General features: G+C 37.6%; 1 protein-coding gene across 1 annotated transcript; it reads right to left on the bottom strand.

The window, feature by feature from the left end:
- Positions 1 to 3,118: 3,118 nt before the first annotated feature.
- LOC116072369 (olfactory receptor 145-like) lies at positions 3,119 to 4,063 on the bottom strand. Its single transcript, XM_031343798.1, has one exon. The coding sequence runs from the start codon at positions 4,046 to 4,048 to the stop codon at positions 3,119 to 3,121; it is 930 nt and encodes a 309-aa protein (XP_031199658.1). The 5' UTR covers positions 4,049 to 4,063.
- Between the last annotated feature and the right edge of the window lie 18,166 nt (positions 4,064 to 22,229).

Below are 22,229 nucleotides of genomic sequence, written 5' to 3'. Positions count from 1 at the left end.
TAAAGTTATTAAAGTCTTTTATTTACATCTTTAATTGTCATTTCCTCTTTGATGTTATTTTTCAAATTTTACTGATTGCTCAGGTATTATAGTAAAGAACATTAAAAAATAAAAGAGAATTACCTATATTTCACCCTTTACATCTTTCATTTTTATTTTTACTCCTTGTATATAAATGTATGTCAGTGCAGTCTTAATATCTTGCTAATATATATTGTTTTTAAACTCTGCCTTCCATAAAAACTCCACTTTCATGACTTTGTCCTCATCTATTATTTTTATTTATAAGACAAGATTTATTAAACAAACATCCATCCAAATGTAAAATACCTTAGAGAACTATTGTTGCCATCTTAATTCGTTTATATCACATAGTTGCCTTAATCAAGATGGTGGTGAGGTTACATGGTTGTTATTTTAAAGCATCTATTTAACAAAAAAAAAGAGAGTGGAATCCAAGCTGCATATATAATATTGTAGTAAATGATTATTACCTATGTATAAATTTTCAATTATCAACACTTTTGTTATAAGTTTAAGTTAACTTTTAAATACAGAATATACAAAATTTGAACCATACCCAATGAACCTAAAAGTAGTTTACACAATACTCTTACAAATCTTGACATAAAGTTCATACTTCAGTAAGTCTTACTGAGTTAAATGAAACCAGTTGATGATAGATAGATAGACAGGCACATAGATAGATAGATAGATAGATAGATAGATAGATAGATAGATAGATAGATAGATAGATAGATAGGAGTAGAAATATTCCTCATTGGGATTAAGCTACCTCTTAGCTATTGTTAAGCACACAATGTCTTCTGCTGTGCTATTTCTCTCCTCGTCACAAAGTCAAGTGAAACACCAGACAAGAGACAGAGTTTTGCAGGAAACTTTTAAACAAGTGTAATTGGAACAGGGTGGGGATGGTGCTCCTGCATTAGCTTTTCAATAAAGTAGAACAGCATAAAACAACATTTTAATATTATCCATACCTAAAATAAACCTGAATTTTAGGTTTTCAATTGAAACCTACAATTGAAGATTTTCACACATTGTTTTAATTTTCTCAAGAAGAATAAGCAACATGACATGTAATCCACTCAACACTACAAAAAGTTCATGAGTATGCAAGAAAACACATGTCCATCAAACAGAAGCTTAAAAAGAAAGTTCATGAAGTCAAAAGACACCATACAAAAACAAATATTTGGTGGCCACCTTCATCCATATATACAACAGCTAAGTTTCATCTCAGCTTTTCTGTGATGAAACAGTACAGAACCTTTCAATTTCTCAGACTCCATGTCAGGATCCCTCTGGGAACCAAACAATGAGGGTGACCAGTATCCAAGCTGAACCTCTGACTTGAAAATTAAGTCCATATCCAGTTTTTCCCCAATTCCACTTAATGTGTGCTACAGACAGGATTCTTAACTACATAGCTGAAGGCTGTTGGGTACTTTTCACATTCTAGGCACAAAAAAACTACCAAAGGTTTCCCTAAGCACTGGGACTCTCTAATTTATTTCAGGCTCCAACGTAGAAGCCTGTAGGGCCCCAAGGTATATTACAAAAATTGGCAGCTCCAGATGAGCACCCATATGTCATTGGGGAATGGAAAGGATATAGGCCTGGGATATTCACTAGACTGTCAAAATAAAGAAGGCTTTTATTCACATAGTGTTTGGGCAGGGCTATTCCTGGGAGTCAGGATTTCAGTGATGTAGCCCCAAAGCACAAAAGACAGGGGAATTCGAAAGGCAGTTTAAAACATAAGGTTACATCCCATCTATGTGCAGACATATATCCTGCAATCAGGAGATTAAATAATTTTTACAAACATATGAATATTTGCTTAAGTGCAACCATGTCTAAGTCTAATCATATTGTTTAAAAAACTTATGGCAGGCAGTTTTCCTGGTATTCTTGAGCAATTTGTTTGTTTGCAAACAAAGAAAAAGTGGTTCACATTGTGACCATTATTTTGATGAGTAGTAGTTTCTTTAATATTATACAATAGTGGCCCTTAACATTCCATAAGCTTCCATCTGTCCTGAAATCATTGGTACTTTCAGGCAAAAGACAATTTTGTTTCATAGATCTATTGATCACACTAAGTTAAACTTAAAACATAAACTTATCTATTATGTAGTAAACTTGCTTAATCAAATTCTTTCCAATGGAGACATACTAGGTCCTTATATTCACATTCCTGTCCTCAGGTCATTGAGGAGAAAACCTACTATAGGTTTCTTTATCTTAAATGCTGTAAACTGCTGTTTCAGAGGACTGGAATCAAAACAGACTCATCAACTCCTCTTTACCAAACTGCTTTAAGAAAATGAGAAAAGACCAGAGAGAAAATGGCATTCATTTCTCCCCTTTACCTCATTCTTTTCAGAAACAAAGGAGCCTTTATAATGAAATCTGCAATTTATACCAGAATTTTATTAACTGAAGTAATGAGACACTGAATCTGAAAGAGCCACATGAAACTTGTAAATGTACCTAGTTACAGTGGTGATTGAGATGCACCTCAGTGATAGGACACTTGCCTAGCATGAAAGACAGTAGGGTTATGATGTCCCCAACACACACAACAAAACAATAAAATAAACATGTATACTTAAATAAATCTCTTGATTTTTCCATTTCTGAGTATAATTTAACCCAGACTATTGTACTTAAATGTTCACGATTTCCAAGGAGAAAGGCTACTTTACCAGTAGTTGGCAACACAAATATGTTGTCCAGTTTTCAATGCTATAAAAGATATGAATGTTTTAAAAAATTATAAACTATTTTTCTGTATCCTAAGATGATGATCCATTAATCATATTTCACTATCTTTACTTCTAAAATTTCCTCCATAGCTAATTTAATTTTGCAAATGTAAAATGACTTTGATTCTACACAATTCTTACAATAGTGTTAAAAATATTTGTTATTTTAGTTCCTGTCATTGTTTGTTTTAAAAAGTCTGGGTCAAATCTAGAAACTCCTTAATGTAAGCAAATCCTATGTCAATTACTTACTACTCCAACCAATCCTCTGAAAATGTAAACCTCAGAAGCCATAAGACTTTAGTTCCATAATAAATATATTCTTCTTAGGTAAACCTCCTTTTCCTCAACATTTTTTTCAGTGCAAGGTGGACATCCTTATTCCTTACACTGTAGATGAAAGGATTCAGCATTGGACCCACAATGGTATAAAAGATGGTAGAAACTTTATCTTCATCCACAGATGCACTAGAAGGCTTAAGATACATGAAGGCTGCAGCTCCAAAGAAAAGTGAAACAGCTATCACATGGGAGCCACAGGTACTGAAGGCTTTTGACCTACCTTCTGCAGAATGGATGCTAAGGATGCTGAAAAGGATCAAGGTGTAAGAAATAAAGATAGTCAGGGTGGGAACTATGACATTGACACCCACAACAATGAAAACCACCAGCTCATTGACAGTGGTGCTTGTGCAGGAGAGTTTCAGGAGAGGAAGTATGTCACACACATAGTGATTGATGATGTTGCCATCACAGAAGGTCAGGCTTACCATACTACCAGTGTGTGCAATGGCTTCCAAAAACCCCATCACATACACACCCACTGTCATCAACAGACAAACCTGATGAGACATGGTAACCTGGTAAAGTAGAGGCTTACAGATGGCAGCATATCTGTCATAGGCCATTGCTGTCAAAATGTAGCATTCATTAATAACAAAGAAACAAAAGAAAAAGAGTTGAGTCATGCACTCAGCATGAGAGATGATATTCTGCTTCACAAAACCCACCAGCATTCTGGGGGTTATGACAGAGGAATAGCAGAGATCTGTGAAGGAAAGGTTGAAGAGAAAGTAGTACATGGGGGTGTACAGGTGAGGATTCAACACAATCAGAACAATTAAGCCCAGGTTCCCCACCATGGAGAACATGTAAATTCCCAAGAACAAGAAAAAGAGAGGTAGTTGGAGTTCTGGCTGTTGTGTCAAGCCCAGCAGGATAAATTCTTTCACTGAAGAGGCATTTCCTAAAAGCATTCTTTCCTAGGTCATATCTGTAAGAACAATAACAATTATAACATTAAAATGGAATCCCAGCAGCCTTCAACCTAGCACATTAATAGGAGACTAAAAACCAGAATAGAAGGATAAATTCAAGCTTACAAGTATCTGTTCCTTTCTTTCTACATTTTTTGGGAGTTACAGTACAGAAATAACCATAAATATATTGAAGTCATTAATGCGGGAATAATATTCAGGCAAACAATGGCCATCATCGCCTCTGCAGCATCTTGATTCTTTTACCTTGACTATTCTTCTCCTGCTACAGGCTCAATGGTAATCTCAAAAGAGAAAAATAAGGCACATCAAAGGCTCACTATGTTGCTCAGTTATATTTAGGGTTAAGAAAACCATGCATCTATCCAGTTTAATACATACCTTTGTACTTTAAGACCTGAGAAGTGTCTTTACTGACTTCTGTTCTCTCACAGGAGGGCAAGTACAAGTGGTATGGATAAGCTATAACGTGAATGTACAGAAAAAAAATATTTTCTGTTGTTACTAGATTTGGCCTTTTGGAGATAAGAGTAATTAATTTTGAACATAGAAAACCAGAGCTCTCTTTCCTCCAGATTCTGAGGAGTAATGAATTCTGGATCATGATTTTTGGTGGTGGCTTTTCCTGCAATACCTTCTTTATAAGAGAGATTGATAAACACCATCTACTGATGTCACAAGAGCCACCTGGTAATGACCCAAGAGGATTTTATGATTTTGTATTCTTAGGGCCCTGATTAAAACTTGAAAAACTTGTGTTTCTCAGGTATTTTCCCTAGAGATTAGGATTGGTTGCTGTGGTACTTTCAAATTAGTTCAATAGTAATGATGTTGGCTTATTTAGATGCATGCAATTTTGTTTTGTTTCATAGTTCAAAATTTTTGTATACTTATACAACGTACTTTGATGAAGTTCATCCCTTATGTCATTCCCTCCAGTACCTCCCCCATACTCCTGAGACTATTCCCTTCCAAATTCATTTGTTCTTTTCAATTTTTTAAACCACTGAGTCTATTTAGTATTACCTGTATGTGTGAGTGAGGGAGTGTGTGTATGTGTGTGTGTTTGTGTGTGTGTGTGTGTGTGTGTGTGTGTGTGTGTGTGTGTGTGTATGCAGGCCATCTATTTGAGACTAGGTATTCTAACAGCTGCATCTAAAATTGACCATGTATCTCAAAGTATTTATTAACTGTTAATAGTTACTCAGCTACAGGTTGAATTCATGAGCATATCTGTCCTCCATTCTTGAATCTTATCAGATTTGGTTTTACTCAGGTCTTATGCCTACAATTGTTACCATTGTGAGTTCCTTGCGAATATCCTGAAAACATTGTTTTAATACAGTCACGTATCACCTATGGCTCTTACAATCTTTCCACCCCCACTTCCCGAATGATTCCTGAGAACTGGATGAAGTAGTAAGATGTGGAGTTCCCTTCTTTAGGACCAGACACACACTTCTCTTATTCTCTCCCTATTGACTAGCTATTGATATCTAGGCTAATCTCAATTTATTGCTAAAAGAAGCATCTCTGATAAAGGCTGAGAGATGCACCAATCTATCAATATAGTAAAAAGGAATTAGGAATCAATTTAATACTATATCCACAGCAAGTAACAGACATAGATACTTCCCTATGACCTATTAACCTATATAGCCTCAGCAATTGGCCCCAATAAGCATGCTAGGAGTGAATTTTGTCTGTACAGCAAGCCTGAAATCCAATCCAAATGTTGTAGGTTACTCCTATAAAATTTATGCCAACACTGTGCCAGTGGACATGTCCTTCCAGGTCAGCCATTAATGTAGCTTTCATGATTCACATCTGAGTAAAGCTGATCATTACATTTCTCTCTTGAAAGCAAATATTTTAACATTATAAGTTTGAACAATACCAGATTAATCTTCCAACTTATTATATAAGACATGACTAACTTCCAAAAAGTGACACATTGCTGTCTCTTTAAATCACTCAGAATCGTTGAAAAATAGCTACCATGAAAGTATTAAATCCTCATTAATATTCAAAGTGTGCTGAGGGTAATGAATGCTTATGATTAGTTAATATAATACAAGTGGAATTATAATAATTTCTGTTCAGGTCTTCATGTTTGAACTGATTGTTTGGACTCTGGAATTACATATAGATGGATATAATTTGTTTTCATGTATGGAATTATGTAGTGGCTATTCCTGGTTGTCAACTTGACTATATCTGAAATGAACTACTGACCCGACCCGTAGGTCTCAGTAATTCGGGGGACACGAGGAGGGTCGCAACCTGAAAATAAAGAATGGGCGAGAGAGAAGACAGGACTCAAGGAAGCATTGCTTGTCAAGAGCCATTTACTGAAAACAGAAGGTCAAATTTAAAACAAGGTTTTGGAAGGGCGGGGGGCAGGAGGGAGTACAGTGAAGAATTACAAGATCTTCTGGGGGTCATGGGAACCCGGAGGACAACAGGTAGGGAGGAAACGGTTGGGTAGGTAACGGTTTCTCAAAAGTCAAGGTACACTGATCATTCTTATCTCAGGGCCAAGCAGGAAACTTGTGGTTGCCAGGCAGAATATTTGTCTCTGGATTCTAGTCAGGTGGAGGCAGGTCAGCCGAGGGCCATTTGGCTCCCAACAAACTACAATCCAGAATTAGAAGGCTCACCTGGCCCTAATCTTGAGGCTGAGAGATGCAAGTTTCTTACCTGATTCTTGGCATGGAGATCTTGAGGTATAGTGGCTATGAATCCCAGAGGATTAAGATAGAAAGATCTATGAGTTCAAGATCATCTGGAATTAAAGGTGTGGTGGCATAGTGGATATGAATCCTAGAAGATTAAGACTGGAAGATCTATGAGTTCAAGCAAGGTTATCTGGGACTAAAGGTGTGGTGGCATATACCTTTAACCTGGGCCACACTTTTTACTGGAGACCTATATAAGGATGTTGGAAGAAGGAAGGCTCTCTCTGCTTCACCTGCTTGCCTTGTGGGACTGAGCAACTGCTGGATCCTCGGACTTCCATTCACAGCTGCTGCCAACCGTTGTTGGGAGTTGATTGTTGTGAGTTGGACTATAAACTGTAAGTCATCAATAAATTCCTTTACTACATTAAAAAAAATAATAAAAAAATTACTTCCACATTGCTGTTTATCACAAAGGAAGTCAGGACTGGAACTCAAGCAGGTCAGAAAGCAGGAGCTGATGCAGAGGCCATGGAGGGATGTTCCTTACTGGCTTGCTTCCCCTGGCTTGCTCAGCCTGCTTTCTTATAGAACCCAAGACTTCCATCCCAGGGATGGCACCACCCGCCAGGGGCCCTACACCCCTTGATCACTAATTGAGAAAATGCCCCACAGCTGGATCTCATGGAGGCACTTCCCCAACTGAAGCTTCCTTCTCTGTGTTAACTCCAACCTGTGTCAAGTTGACACACAAAACCAGCCAGTACAATTGACCCCTTGTCAACTTGACACACAAACACATCACTATTAAGCCTCAACCCTTATTTTCTTATTCATCCCCAAGATCTAAAATCCCACAGCCTTACATATTAAAAGTTCAATCAATTTAAAATGTCCAATATCTTTTAAAACTCAAGTCTCTTAACTGTGGGCTCCACTAAAATCATTCTTCTTTCAAGAGGGAAAAATATCAGGGCACAGTCACAATCAAAAGCAATACCAATTACTGAGATCCAACTCATGATCTTCTGGCCTCCTCTAAGGCCTGTGATCACTTCTCCAGATCTGCCCTTTGTAGCACACATCTTGTCTTCTGTGCTCCAGATGCCTGTACTCCACTGCTGCTGCTGTCCTTGGTGGTCATTGTCTGGTACTGGCATTCCCAAAACACTGCTGTAACTAGGCTTTACCAATAGCCTCTCATAGACTGTTTTCACAGTGCCAAGCCTCAACTCCTTTGCATGACACCTTCAGTCCTGGGCCATCAATTGCAAACTGAGGCTGCACCTTCACTTATAGCCTTCCATGGCCTCTTACTGTGCCGAGCCTCAGCTGCTCTTCATGACCCCTTTGTGCTGTCAAATCCAGTACCACCTGGGTGACTCTTACACATTACCAAGTCCTGCTGCAGTACAAGGTACAACCTTGGCTATCTCTGGAACATAGCCTCTTTGCTCTCAGAAAACACTTCCCAGAAGATGTCACCTCAGTGATGCTGATCTCTTCTTAATCACCACAAATTTCTTAGCTCCAGCTAACCAACATCAATAGTCCCAGGAATGCAAAGTTTTCACTTTAGTAGTTCTGGTATCTTGTTAATCACAGCTGATACTTCAGCCCCAGCTAACCAGAACCACAGAATCTTCACAATCAAAACAACATGGCCCTGATAAGAGTCTTTAATCTTCCCTCTGAAATTTCACAAGCCAGGCCTCCATCTCTGCACTGTTCTCAACATGATCTTCCAAGCTCCCACAGAACATCCCACAGAGTTAACAAGTGGTTCTTGTAGCTCAAAGTTCCAAAGTCCTTCCACAGTCCTCCCCAAAACATGGTCAGGTTGTCACATGAATACCCCACTCCTGGTACCAATTTGCTTCATGGTCATGATGTTTGTGCAGGAATAGAAACCCTGACTAAGACAAATTAAGAAGAAAAATGCAAGAACAGAACATATGTGGAACAGAAAATTTTTTTAAACAATCTAGACAATGGGCTCCTAGGTAGATACAAGCTTACTATCTCAATGTTATGACTTAATTATATGGTATCTGCTTCAATAGAACCTAATTAGCAAGTATGGGGATAACCAAGAGCAATGTCAATAGCCTAGAATATTGGGGGTTCTATGGGACACTAGTAGCAAACAACTCTACAAAAAGGTAGCTTATTCCTTGTTCTGGGTTTTTCTTTAATAGCCTATGATGTCTAAGAGAAACATTCTCTACCATTGATAGGGCAACTCCATTTAAACTATGTATACGAAGCTTGTATATGAAGCTATATGATCCTATAGTAGTAGGATTACAAATGACTTTCCTCACTGGTTAGTATTAATTAACCCTCTTCACACTCACTCCTGTACTCTGCCATTCCTCCACTGTCCCCCCAAACCCTTCCTGATTCTTTATGCCTCATTCTTCCTTCACATCATCTGTGTTCCAGTTTCACACACATTTTACTACTGCCACTTTAGGCACTCTGCAAATAAAAAAATCATGAAAACATATCTAATGTACTATAGATTTTTCATACTTCCTATAACTAGATGAAATCTTATGAGCTTCCTTACAATGTTTTCTTTCATAGATATCACACATGCTTCTTCCTCCAGGTCCATAACATCAAATGTAAATTGTCTATTTTCTTCAGGGCTAATTAGCTAATAAAGCACTGAAAGCAATTGAATTTCACATATGCAATGAATGATCTATAAATATGTAGAGAAAAATGAATAAATGAGTATCCCTTCCCAGCCCTCTATGAAAACATACTGAATACAACACAGAACATTTCCCCACAGGAAAATATTTATAGAGTGCCAATGCTTTTATTTATAGACAAGAATGTGTACAAGGACCACATCCATAAGCCATGTAGAGCCAATACTCATTTTCAAAGGCCATCATATTGGACTTCAGATCAGAGTTACTGAGCTCTGAAAGCAAAAGACAGATGAAAGAAAGAAAGAAAGAAAGAAAGAAAGAAAGAAAGAAAGAAAGAAAGAAAGAAAGAAAGAAATGAAGGAAGGAAGAAAGCTATACTTAAATCCCTGAATGTTGCCCTAATTTTCTGAAAATGCTGAGAATTCCCAATGCTTTTTTTGACACACATGTAACATAGACTTAGATCACAGGAAAATTTGTAATAGTGGATTACAATAAAAACTGAAATGCTGCCAGGTGGTGGTAGCACAAGCCTTTAATCCCAGCCCTTGAGAGGCAAAGTCAGGTGGATTTCTGAGTTCAAGGCCAGCCTGGTCTACAGAGTGAATACCAGGACAGCCAGGACAACACAGAGAAACCCTGTCTCAAAAAACAAAAAACAAAAAACAAAACAAAACAACAACAACAACAAAAACCTGAAATGCCAAATCAATGTTCAATTCCTTTTGGAATGTATTGGGAGACATTAATTTTTTAATCTATTGTCACACAAAATCAAAACAGTTTCAGTACTTAGAATAGTATGACATGGTAGAACAGAGGAAAACGACAAGCACTAGAGAGAGGCAATAAGAGTAAATTTCAGAGGCAAACACAACAGGCAGTGAGTGGGAACAGGAGAAAATGTGGGAAAAGGGAGAGGGAAAGGAGAGGAGAGCAAGAAGGAAGTGGAAGAAACAATAAAAACAAAAGAACGTTGCTGAATTAAGAGTAATGCTGTGAGGAATTCTGATAAACAAGAAATATAAAGGAGACATAGCCATAGAGTACTCAGCAAGATTTCTCATTAAAGGGAAACAAGGAAAGAGCAGCAACAAAACCTTCAAGAGACTTTCCTAGGGATTAAGTAACAACTAGGTGTTGGTACAAACAGAAGGTAAAAAGATGAAATTTTAGTCATAATTTTTGCATTTAATCTTGATCAACTGAGGATGAAAGTACAAGTTTGAAGTAGGGGAATGTACCAAAAGACTAAATAAATTCAGAAACAACTGTCAGGACATGAGAAGAATCACAGGTCTTTTCTCTAGATAACAAAGCCAAGTATTGATGAAATCTATGAGAAGAAAAATAGTACACAAAATGGGAAAAAGAAGAAAAAAAGGATTTCCCTCAATTGCAGATGTTTTGTATTTTAGATCAAAAGAAATATAACAACTACCACAATGAATCTCAATTACACTTGATGCTCCAAAATTACTAAGGGACTAAAATTCCTCAGGGCAAACTTGAAATGTGCCCCCACAGGACCAATATGCCTTGGTGTCCCATGGCAATCAGGACTTGGAGATTCATTAAAATGTATTCCATGTAAAATACTTTTTAAATAATTGGTTAGTGTTGTTTTAATTTTTTTTTATTCTTTTTTCTCCTCTAGCATCATGCAAGGTGCCTCCTGCACTATGTATGATAGTCAGTAGGAGTGAAGCCTCTGAGCACTAGCTGAATGTCTTCCTATTCAGTGACATTAAATGGTGTCAGAAATAAGACCTTACTGTCAGGGTATTAACTGAAACCAATAATAGCCTTGTCAATAGCCTGTGATGTTTGGGGTAAGTCAGTCTACTGAACTTTTTTGGCCAGTTAGCAAGATGTAATGTGTTCCTGACATTGACAGGTGTAATTATGTATACAAGGTCTAGTTGAGGCATTGTCTCCCCCATTATATGGTGACTCCTTTAAATTCCTTTCATTTGTATTAGAAAAGTGCTACAGTACAAGCGTTTTCACACAGCTTTTCAAAGAGCCATTAGTACTCATTGCCTATTTGCTTGAAGCAATCCGCCAATACCTCAGGCTCTTGTAATTTTTCTGTCCCATAATCCATGAACCTGAGGGGAGAGGTACTGTATAAATGTTCCATTTACTGTCGAGCACCCCAAAGTCCCTTGTTCTTTGCATGTTAATCAAAAGAGAGTCTCAATGTCAATTCTTATCTATTACAAGAAGCTTCTCTGCAGTGGGTTGACAGATACATTGATCTATGGGTATAGCATAATTCATTAAGAATCATTTTAATATATGTACATTTAACAGAAGTTACACAAGAAAAGAATGCCCTTTAACATTACTTAACATTCCATCTGTCCTTGGGCCAGTGGTGCTTTCAGGCTAGAGGCAAATTTATTTCATAAATCTCTTGATTACAGTAATTTAAATTAAAAGCACGATGTTAGTCATCATATTCTCCTTTAGTTGTACCTTGAGTCAAATTTTTGACTCTGCAGCAGGTACCTTTTAATACTGAGATTTGAGAGCTATGAGTTTATGGTACCCATATGGGAATTTGTATATCTGCTTAAAGCATTTCTGATGCCTCAATTGTCAACAGCAATCGTCAGGAGCAGAAGTGAGAGGGTCCTGGAAGAGCAGACAGTACAATTGTTACCAAGAAGAGATATGAAAATGAGAACAGGAACCAGTGGCTTGCCTTATTTTGGGTCTTTTTTTCTGTCTAGGGTGGACTTTTGATGTTGACATTTGTTTGTAGGTTTGTTTTCTTTTTTTAAAAAATTTTTTTGTTTGTTTGTTTTATTTTCAAGACAGAGTTTCTCTGTATAGCCCTGTCTGTTCTGGAACTCACTCTGTAGACCAGGCTAGCCTTGAACTCAGAGATCTCCCTGCCTCTACCTCCCAAATGCTGGGATTAAAGGCATGTGCCACTACCACCCAGCCAGCTTTGGTTTTCTGAAAATGTTTTGGGTGAGAAGCTGGTTGATTTTACTCTTTATGTTTTGTTCACTTTTTTGTTTCTTTGTTTTTGTGTACAGAAAAAAACCTCTAATGATTCTTGAGTGATTTGTATAGAAACATCAATTTTCTCATAAAGCCACATAATAACCTCCTCGTTCTGTACAGAGGTCTAGTATTGAACTATATTGTAGAACTACTTCAGCTAATGAATCAACCTGTTGATATATCTTAATCTGTTCACTTATAATTGGTACTTTCTTGATATTGAAGGAGCCCAGTGGCTAGTATGCCTGGTATGCAAGAGTCACTAGAAATAGCCATTTGTCTTCTTTGCCAGAGAAAATGGAAGAGTCCTTCTATGGAGGAAAACTAGATGTTCTTGGACCTGCCATTCCAGCTTTTTTGTTAAGGATAAGGGGTCATGTACTCTATTCTGTTAATGTCTTTCATCTAAAATTAGGATACTATTGTTAGGGCACTGGAAGGTTGGGATCTTAGCCAAAGGAAGGGTCTGAATGCAGGTAGTAGATATTCATTGGAAACATCTAGTTTCTCTACCCCAGCTGAAGACATGGGGGAGAATCACACTGCATTGCTTTACATCAGATTTCAGCAAGTCCAGGGACTTGCTCCAATTTCATAAAACATCCTGGGACTGGTGTGGTACAGATGACTTTGGAGAAGTTTGTAGTCCATACATGATTTATGGGTAGTATCAATCAATTGAGTGAAAATGTGACAGGACAGATATAGCCTAAGGACAGAAGGTAATATTAAGGAATTTAAAGTCAAATCTTGCATTTGGAGCTTCCACCTCAGGAATAGACAATAGGCAGGGAGCTTAGGCTGTTGGTTGACATGACAGGAATACTTATCAAGAGTATGTTTCACCTGTTACAGTTGGATGCAAGTTTTGACCCCTTGAAACTTACATGAATTTTGAGAGAGAGAGAAAGAGAGAGAGATCAGTATACTTCTGGAGTAGACTCACATCTTTGAGTCATAGGAGAAGGTTGGGGACACAAAGCCAAATTATTTGGGGTTAAAAACTTTAACATTATTTCTTCTATCCAGAGTTTTGACAAATTCACACATATAGATCAGACACAGATATTTTTATTATAATGAGAAATGTTTTTAAGTCTATACTTAAAGAAATTTAAATTTAAATGTTTGAGTATGTGACTGTAATAATACTAGTCAGTGCTTAGCCAAGACTAATCTAATAGCTTACTAGAACTTCACTGATTAACATATTAAAATTCTGAATATTAGAAGCATTAACATCATATATTTTAACGCTCCTGGCTTGAGGGCTGATTCTTCAGACCCTTCCTGCCTCTCATAACCACACCTCTCTGCCCACCTCCTGCTATTTGCCACGCCTCACTCCTGGTTCCAGTTACATCGAAAGTCCCGCCTCTACAGAGACCAAAGAAGCCGCTGATTGGGCTGGCTTGCTGACGAACTTGGGGGAGGGGTTTTGCCTCACCTATTCTACCTGTTGGCTTGTAACAAAGAATTCATAAAAATGCAAGATGGCTGGGTGACCATACCTCTTGAGTGCTGTCTAATTTTTAAGGTGCCTTCCACGTGGGTAAGATTAATTATGGCTAGTCGATTTTCTCCTGACTCCTTATTTCCAGAAAACCCTTCCCTATGGTTACTGCTAGACAGTAACAATATATCAGTTTAAGTTGTATTTATTATTTTAATATTCTAATTATTTCCCCTACTTTTACAGCTTGCATGTATGGACCCTTAGTTATTTTCTTAGACCCTCATAACTTACTTAAGCTTTTATATCCTCAGATTTCGACAAATGGCACTTCCTCAGACCCTTTTCTTTACATCTTAATCAGATCCTCCCTCCTCTCCTCACAGTTCTGCAACTACAAACACCCCCATTACTCCCTCCCCTATTTTTCATAGAAGGAGAAGCTCCCCCATGGGTACCACCCCACTCTGGGACATCTAGTCAGCAGGACTATGCATATCTTCTCTTGATAAGGCCCAACCAGGCAGTCTAGGTAGGTAGGGTAAGATGAGTCCATGGCAAGGAACAGAGTCAGAGACAGCCCCCACTCCACTTGTTAGGAGACCCAATTTAAAACCAAGCTGCACATTTACATATGTGAAGGGCGTAGGTCCACTCCTTGCATGCTTTTGGTTGGTGGTTTGGTTTCTATGAACCCCCATGAGATGAGGTTAGTTGATTCTTTAGGACTTTGTGTAGTGTCCTTGTCCTGTCCAGCTTATTCAATTCTATCCACCACTCTTACACAAGGCTCCAACATGCCTGATGTTTAGCTGTAGGTCTCTGCAGCTGTTTCCCACCACTGCTGGATAAAACCTCTCCAGGGGAAGTTATGCTAGGTCTGCAATCATAGCAGAGCTTCATAAATAGTGTCAAGGTTTGGCTCTCTCATAAGAGATGGGTCTCAACTAGGGGCAGTTATTCATTGGCTATTCCTTCTTTAGCCATATACAAATATAGGCAGGACAAATTTTGTGTTATAGGTTTTGTGGGTACCTGAAACTCCTGATTGGTTACAGGAGATGGTAACTTCAGTCTCTATATCCCCTCTGGTAATAATCTGTTAGAGTCACACCTATAGACTTTACATATCTTACCCAGTCCCATGCCTCCAGCTAGTCACACAGATGCACCCCATGGATTTCTATTCACATTCCTATCATTTCCACCACCACCCCACTCAAGACAGCTGATCACCATCACATTTTCTCTCCTCATTCCCTCTCCCACTATGTTCTCTCTCCATTTGTCTCTGGTGACTATTTTGTTTCCCCCATGAGTGAGAATTTGCATCCTTCTTTGGGCCCACCTTATTGCCCAGGTTCTTTGGGTCTTTGGATTGTAGCATGGTTTTAATATTCTAATTATTTCCCCTACTTTTACAGCTTGCATGTATGGACCCTTAGTTATTTTCTTAGACCTTGCACTTCATGACTAGTAACCACATATACAGGTCACATGTATAAAACATACATGTCTTTTTGGGTCTGGGTGACCTCGCTCAGGATATTCTCAAGTTCCACCCAATTGCTTGTAAATTGCATGGTATCTTTGTTTTGAATAGTTCAGTAGTATTCCATTATGTAGGTATACCTCATTTTATTTACCCATTCTTCAGTTGAGGGACATCTAGGTTGGTTTTTTTTTTTCAGTTTCTGACTATTGTGTATTATGGTGTAATGAACATAGTTGAGAGAATGTCCTTGTGGTATAGTGTGGGGTCTTTTGGGTATATAAAGAGTGGTATAGCTGGGTTTAGGGGTAGAACTATTCCCAATTTTTTAAGAAATTGCCAAACTGCTTTTCAAAGCTGTTGTACAAGCTTGCACTCCCACTGGCAATGGACTAGTTTTCTCCTTGATCCACATCTTCACCAGCATATGCTGTCACTTGAGTTTTTATTTAGTAATTCATAGGTGTAAGATGAAATCTTAGAGTTATTTTGATTTCATATTCCTGATGACTAAGGAAGTTGAACATGTTTTAAGTGCTTGTGCCCATTAAATATTTCTCTGTTGGGAATTGTCTGATTAGCTCTGTACCAATTTTTATATTGATTTATTTGGTTTGTTGATGTCTAATTTCTTGAGTTCTTTATATATTTTGAATATTAGTCCTCTGTCAAAAATAGGGTTGAAGAAGAACATTTCCCAGTCTGTAGGCTGCCATTTTGTTCTATTGATCATTTCTTTTGCCTTGCAAAAGCTTTTTAATTTCATGAAGTCTCATTTATTAATTTGCAATCTTAGTTCCTCATCTATTGATAGTATTTTCAGGAATTTGTCTCTTGTGGCAATTAATTTAAGGCACTTCATCATTTTCTCTTCTATTAAATTATAAAACTGTGCCCAATTTTATGTTGAAAGTTTTGATACACATGAACTTAGGTTTTGTGTAGGGTGATAGATATGGGTCTACTTGCATTCTTCTATATGCAGACATCCAGCGAGATGAGCACCATTTGTTGAAGATATTGTCCTTTTCCGTGGTATGGTTTAGACATCTTTGTCAAATATCAAGCATACATACCTGTGTGGGTGTATTTCTGGACCTTTTTGAACTTATTCCATTCATCAGCATTTTTTATTATCCCAAGACCATGCAGAGATTTTGTTTTTGACTTTGTTTTTCATTTTTGTTTTTATTAGACATTTTATTTATTTATATTTCAAATGTTATCCTCATCCCTGGTTTCCTCTCCAGAAATGCCCTATGACATCCTCCCTCCACCTGCTTCTTTGAGGGTGCTCCCCTCTCCACCCACTCCCACCTCCCAGTCCTGACATTCCCATATACTGGGGCATCAAGCCTTCACAGAACCAAGTGCCTCTCCTCCCATTGATGTACAACAAGGTCACCCATGGCTACATATAAAACTATAGCCATGGGTCCCTCTGTGTGTACTTTTTTGCTGGTGGTTTAGTCTCTGTGATGTCTGGTAGGTCTGGTTGGTTGATATTGCTGTTCTTCCTATGGGCTGCAAACCCTTCAGCTCCTAAAGTCCTTTCTCTAACTCATCCATTGGGAACCCCTTGCTCTGTCCAATAGCTGGCTGTGAGCATCTGCCTCTGTATTTATCAGGTTCTGGCAGAACCTCTCAGGATACAGGAATAGCAGGCTCCTGTCAGCAAGCACTTCTTGGCATCTACCATAGTATCTGGGTTTGGTATCTGATTATGGGATGGATTCTAAGGTGGGGCAGTCTCTGGATGGCCTTTCCTTCAGAATATGCTCCACACTTCATTTCCGTACTCCCACCCACTAGTATTTTGTTCCCCCCTTCTAAGAAGGACTGAAGCACCCACACCTTGGTCTTCCTTCTTCCTGAGCTTCACGTGGTCTGTGAATTGTATTTTAGGTATTCCAAGCTTTTGGGCTAATACCACTTATCAGTGAGTGAATACCATGTGTGTTCCTTTCTGATTGGGTTATATCCCTCAGGATGATATTTTCTAATTCCATTCAATTGCCTAAGAATTTCATGAATTCATTGTTTTTAATAGCTGTGTAGTACTCCATTGTGTAGATGTACCACATTTTCTGTATCCATTCCTCTTTGAGGGACATCTGGGTTCTTTTCAGTTTCTGAATATTATAAATAAAGTTGTTATGAACATAGTGGAGCATGTGTCCTTACTACATGTTGAAGTATCTTCTGGGTATATGCCCAGGAGTAGTATTGCTGGGTCCTCAGGTAGTGCTATGTTCAATTTTCTGAGGAACTGCCAAACTGATTTCCAGAGTGCTTGTACCAGCTTGCAATCCCACCAGCAATTCTCCACAACTTCACCAGCATCTGCTGTTACCTGGGTTTTTGGTCTTAGCCATTCTGACTGGTGTGAGGTAGAATCTCAGGGTTGTTTTGATTTGCATTTCACTGATTACTTAAGATGCTGAACATTTCTTTAGGTGCTTCTCAGCCATTCATTGAAAATTCTTTGTTTAACTCTGTACCTCCATTTTTTAATAGGGTTATTTGATTCTCTGGAATCTATCTTCTTGAGTTCTTTGCATATATTGGATATTAGCCCTCTACCAGATAGAGGGTTGCTAAAGATCTTTTCCCAATCTATTGGTTGCCATTTTGTCCTATTGACAGTGTCCTTTGCCTTACAGAAGCTTGGCAACTTTATATGGCCCCATTTGTCAATTCTTGATCTGACAGCACAAGTTACTGGTGTTCTGTTCAGGAAATTTTCCCCTGTGTCCATGTACTCGAGGCTCTTCCCCATTTCTTTTCTATTAGTTTCAGTGTATCTTGTTTTATGTGGAAGTTCTTGATCTATTTGGACTTCAGCTTTGAACAAGGAGATAAGAATGAATTGATTTTCATTCTTCTACATGCTAACCTCCAGTTGAACCACCATCATTTGTTGAAAATACTGTCTTTTTTCCACTGGATGGTTTTAGTTTTTTTCATTTTGTCATATTCTTTAAATTTATAAAATATTATAAAATTTAAAAATATAAAATATTATCAAAACAATAAAATGAGTATTATAAAAGTTGTTTGATATCAAACAATCAATTGAACAGTCTTATGTAGCTGCTTGTCTGCAGCAATACTGAAAATACATACTTTTCTCTCAATATAAATTTTAAATAACTCTAAACATATTAGATGTATATATTTAAAATAATACATCACTACTAGTTTTTTTTTTAAAAAATCAACATAAAGTCTTTTTGTTTATTTGTTTGTTTTGTTTTGTTTTTAGTAGAGCTTAAAATCTTTGCTTTTACTGTGGTACAAGCCCAAAATAAGAACAATTTTTAGACATTGGAGTTCATTGTAATAAGGCTGTACTTCAATGACCCTCATACACCAAAGGACTTTACCTCCCTAGTAACTAAGGTAAGAGTTTACAGTTCTGCTGGACCAAGGATTCAATTGTAGGCACAATTTTTGGAAACAGATTTCCTGCTATAGTCAAAGCTACTTGACAGAGAACAGGTTACATTCCTTTAAGAAATGGTATGTGTATTAAGATGGTCTATCCATGACGTCATTCACCAACTGTTTCAATGAACGATGGTTCTGCTTGGAGGGTGGCACAGACATTGGGTGAGGGTAAGAATCTGGTTCATTGGTTGTGATGATTTTGAAAAGTATTCACCTCAGTAAAAGAGTAACATTTAAGTCCTCTTCTTCAAAGCTGATATAAGAGTTACAAACATCAAGCAAAACATTCAGTCTCACTCTGTCGTTCTTTTATAAGCCACCTCCCAATTTAATTGTCTACTTTTCTTTTGGCTGTATAGATAATTTTGAAGTATGTAAGCTGTTCTGAAAATCATAGTATAATGTAAAAACATCAAATAAACAATCCTACTATTAGAGAGGCCAAGATAGGAGAAGCATGATTTCAAGACCATAATGTGGTACACAGCAGGACACTGTCAGGTACAAACAAGAAGGAAGTGTATAGGGATTGTACAATATTGGACCTATTTCTTCACCAAATTAGAGAGGGAACTTGATGATAGCCAACAAATTTCTAATTTCTCATACTTTTGAATTTCAATCAATTAGGATAAGTTGGTAGCATTAATTTTCATATTAAGAGATATTAAGAAAAAGTAATTATTACTTCCTTTTATTTTTGTTATTAAAGGTGGAATTATGTTTGTGTGGGTTTGTTAAAAGATTAGTTTCTTGCTTCTTCTAGGGTGAGGTTTTGCTCCTTATGTTGGTGTTTTCCATTTATTATCCTTTGTAGGACTGAATTTATGGAAAGATAGTGTATAGATTTGGTTTTGTCATGAAAAATCTTGGTTTCTCCATCTATGGTAATTGAGAGTTTTGCTGGGTATAGTATCCTGGGTTGGCGTTTGTGCTTTCTTAGGGTCTGTATGACATCTGTCCAGGATCTTCTAGCTTTCATAGTCTCTGGTGAGAAGTCTGGTATAATTCTGATAGAACTACCTTTTTATCTTACTTGACCTTTTTCCTTTACTGCTTTTAAAATTCTTTCTTTGGTTAGTGTATTTTGTGTTTTGATTATTATGTGATGGGACGAATTTCTTTTCTGATCCAGTCTATTTGGAGTTCTGTAGGCTTCTTGTATGTTCATGGTCATCCTTTTCTTTAGGTTAGGAAAGTTTTCTTCTATGATTTTGTTGAAAACATTTACTGACCCTTTAAGTTGGCAATCTTCACTCAATTCTATACCTATTATCCTTAGGTTTGATCCTTTCATTGTGTCCTGGATTTCCTGGATGTTTTGGGTTAGGAGTTTTTTGCTTTTTGCATTTTCTTTGACTGTAGTGTCAATGTTTTCTATGGTATCTTCTGCCCCTGAGATTCTCTCTTCTATCTCTTGTATTCTGTTGGTGATGCTTGCATCTATGACTCATGATCTCTTTCCTAGGTTTTCTATCTCCAGTCTTGGCTCCCTTTGTGATTTCTTTATTGTTTCTATTTCCATTTTTAGATTCTGGATGCTTTTGCCCATTTCCTTCACCTGTTTGATTGTGTTTTCCTGTAGTTCTTTAATGGACTTTTCTGTTTCCTCTGTAAGGGCTTCTAGCTGTTTACCTGTGTTTTCCTGTATTTCTTTAAGTGAGTTACTTATGTCCTTCTGAATGTCCTCTATCATCATCATGAGAAGTGATTTTGGATCTGAATATTGCTTTTCTGGTGTGATGGTGTGTCCAGGACTTGCTATGTTGGGAGAACTGGATTCTGATAATGCCAAGTAACCTTGGTTTCTGGTGCTTATTTTCTTATGCTTGCCTCCCACCACCTGATTATCTCTAGTGCTACCTGCCTTGGCTAAATCTGACTGGGGCCTGTTCTTCCAGTGATCCTGGTTGTATTAGAACTCCTCAGAGTCAAGCTGTCTCTGTGATCCTGTGATTCTGAGATCCTGTGATCCTGGGCCATTAGAGCACCTGGGAATAGAACTTCTTCTATTATGGGAATTATGGGACTCACTGCAGACTTTGCACCCAAGGTCTGCTCAGGGCACTGGCCCAGACAGATCAGAAGCAACCCATGCCACTGGGCTGGCAGAGTTCTTGTGTGCCTCAGTCTTGTTCTAGAGCTTTCAGTTGTGCTGTCAACCTCTAGTATATGCTCTCTCCAGTTTCTTTCTGGAGGCACTCATAGCTATGAGTTTACCACTTAGCACTGCTTTCATTGTGTCCCATAAGTTTGGGTATATTGTAGTTTCATCTTCAATAAACACTAAAAAGTCTTTAATTTCTTTCTTTATTTCTTTCTTGACCAAGTTATCATTGAGTAGAGTGCTGTTCAGCTTCCATGTGTATGTGGGATTTCTATTGTTTATGTTATTATTGAAGACCAGCCACAGTCCATGGTGATAGGATGAATAGGATAATTTCAATCTTCTTATATCTGTTGAGGCCTGTTTTGTGACCAGTTTTATGGTCAGTTTTGGAGAAGGTGCCATGAGGTGCTGAGAAGGTATACTCTTTTGTTTTAGGATAAAATATTCTAAGATATCTGTTAAATCCATTTGGTTCATAACTTCTGTTAGTTTCACTGTATCTCTGTTTAGTTTCTGTTTCCATGATCTGTCTATTGCAGTGAGTAGGGTGTTGAAGTCTCGCACTATTATTGTGTGTGGAGCAATGTGTGCTTTGAGCATTAGTAAAGTTTCTTTATGAATGTGGGTGCCCTTGCATTTGGAGCATAGATGTTCATAATTGAGAGTTCATCTTCATCAATTTTACCTTTGATGAGTATGAAGTGTCCCTCCTTATCTTTTTTGAAAACTTTATGTTGAAAATCGATTGTGTTCGATATTAGAATGGCTACTCCAGCTTGTTTTGTTGGACAATTTGTTTGGAAAATTGTTTTCCAGCCTTTTATTCTGAGATTGTGTCTGTTTCTGTTACTGAGGTGGGTTGACCTTTTTCTCTTACTGCAGCAAAATATTGGGTCCTGTTTACATATCCAGTCTGTTAGTCTATATCTTTTTATTAGGGAATTGAGTCCATTGATATTAAGAGATATTAAGGAAAAGTGATTGTTGCTTCCTGTTATTTTTCTTGTTTGAGGTGGAATTATGTTTATGTGGCTATCTTTTTTTTTGGTTTGTTAAAAAAAGATTATTTTCTTGCTATTTCTATGGTATAGTTTCCCTCCTTGTGTTGGAGTTTTTATTTTATTATCCTTTGAAGGGCTGGATTTGTGGAAAGATATTGTCTGAATTTGGTTTTTCATGGAATATCTTTCTTTCTCCATCTATGATACTTGACAGTTTTGTTGGATATAATAGCCTGGGCTGGCATTTGTGTTCTCTTAGGGTCTGCATGACATCAGTTCAGGATCTTCTGCC

Source organism: Mastomys coucha, unplaced genomic scaffold (genome assembly GCF_008632895.1).
Source record: "Mastomys coucha isolate ucsf_1 unplaced genomic scaffold, UCSF_Mcou_1 pScaffold23, whole genome shotgun sequence".
Lineage (NCBI taxonomy): Eukaryota > Metazoa > Chordata > Mammalia > Rodentia > Muridae > Mastomys > Mastomys coucha.
This window is presented reverse-complemented; position numbering and strand designations above follow the sequence as displayed.

Bases quoted from the DNA above. Each gene is read 5' to 3' on its own strand.
- LOC116072369 (XM_031343798.1), bottom strand. From the start codon at position 4,048: ATGCTTTTAGGAAATGCCTCTTCAGTGAAAGAATTTATCCTGCTGGGC.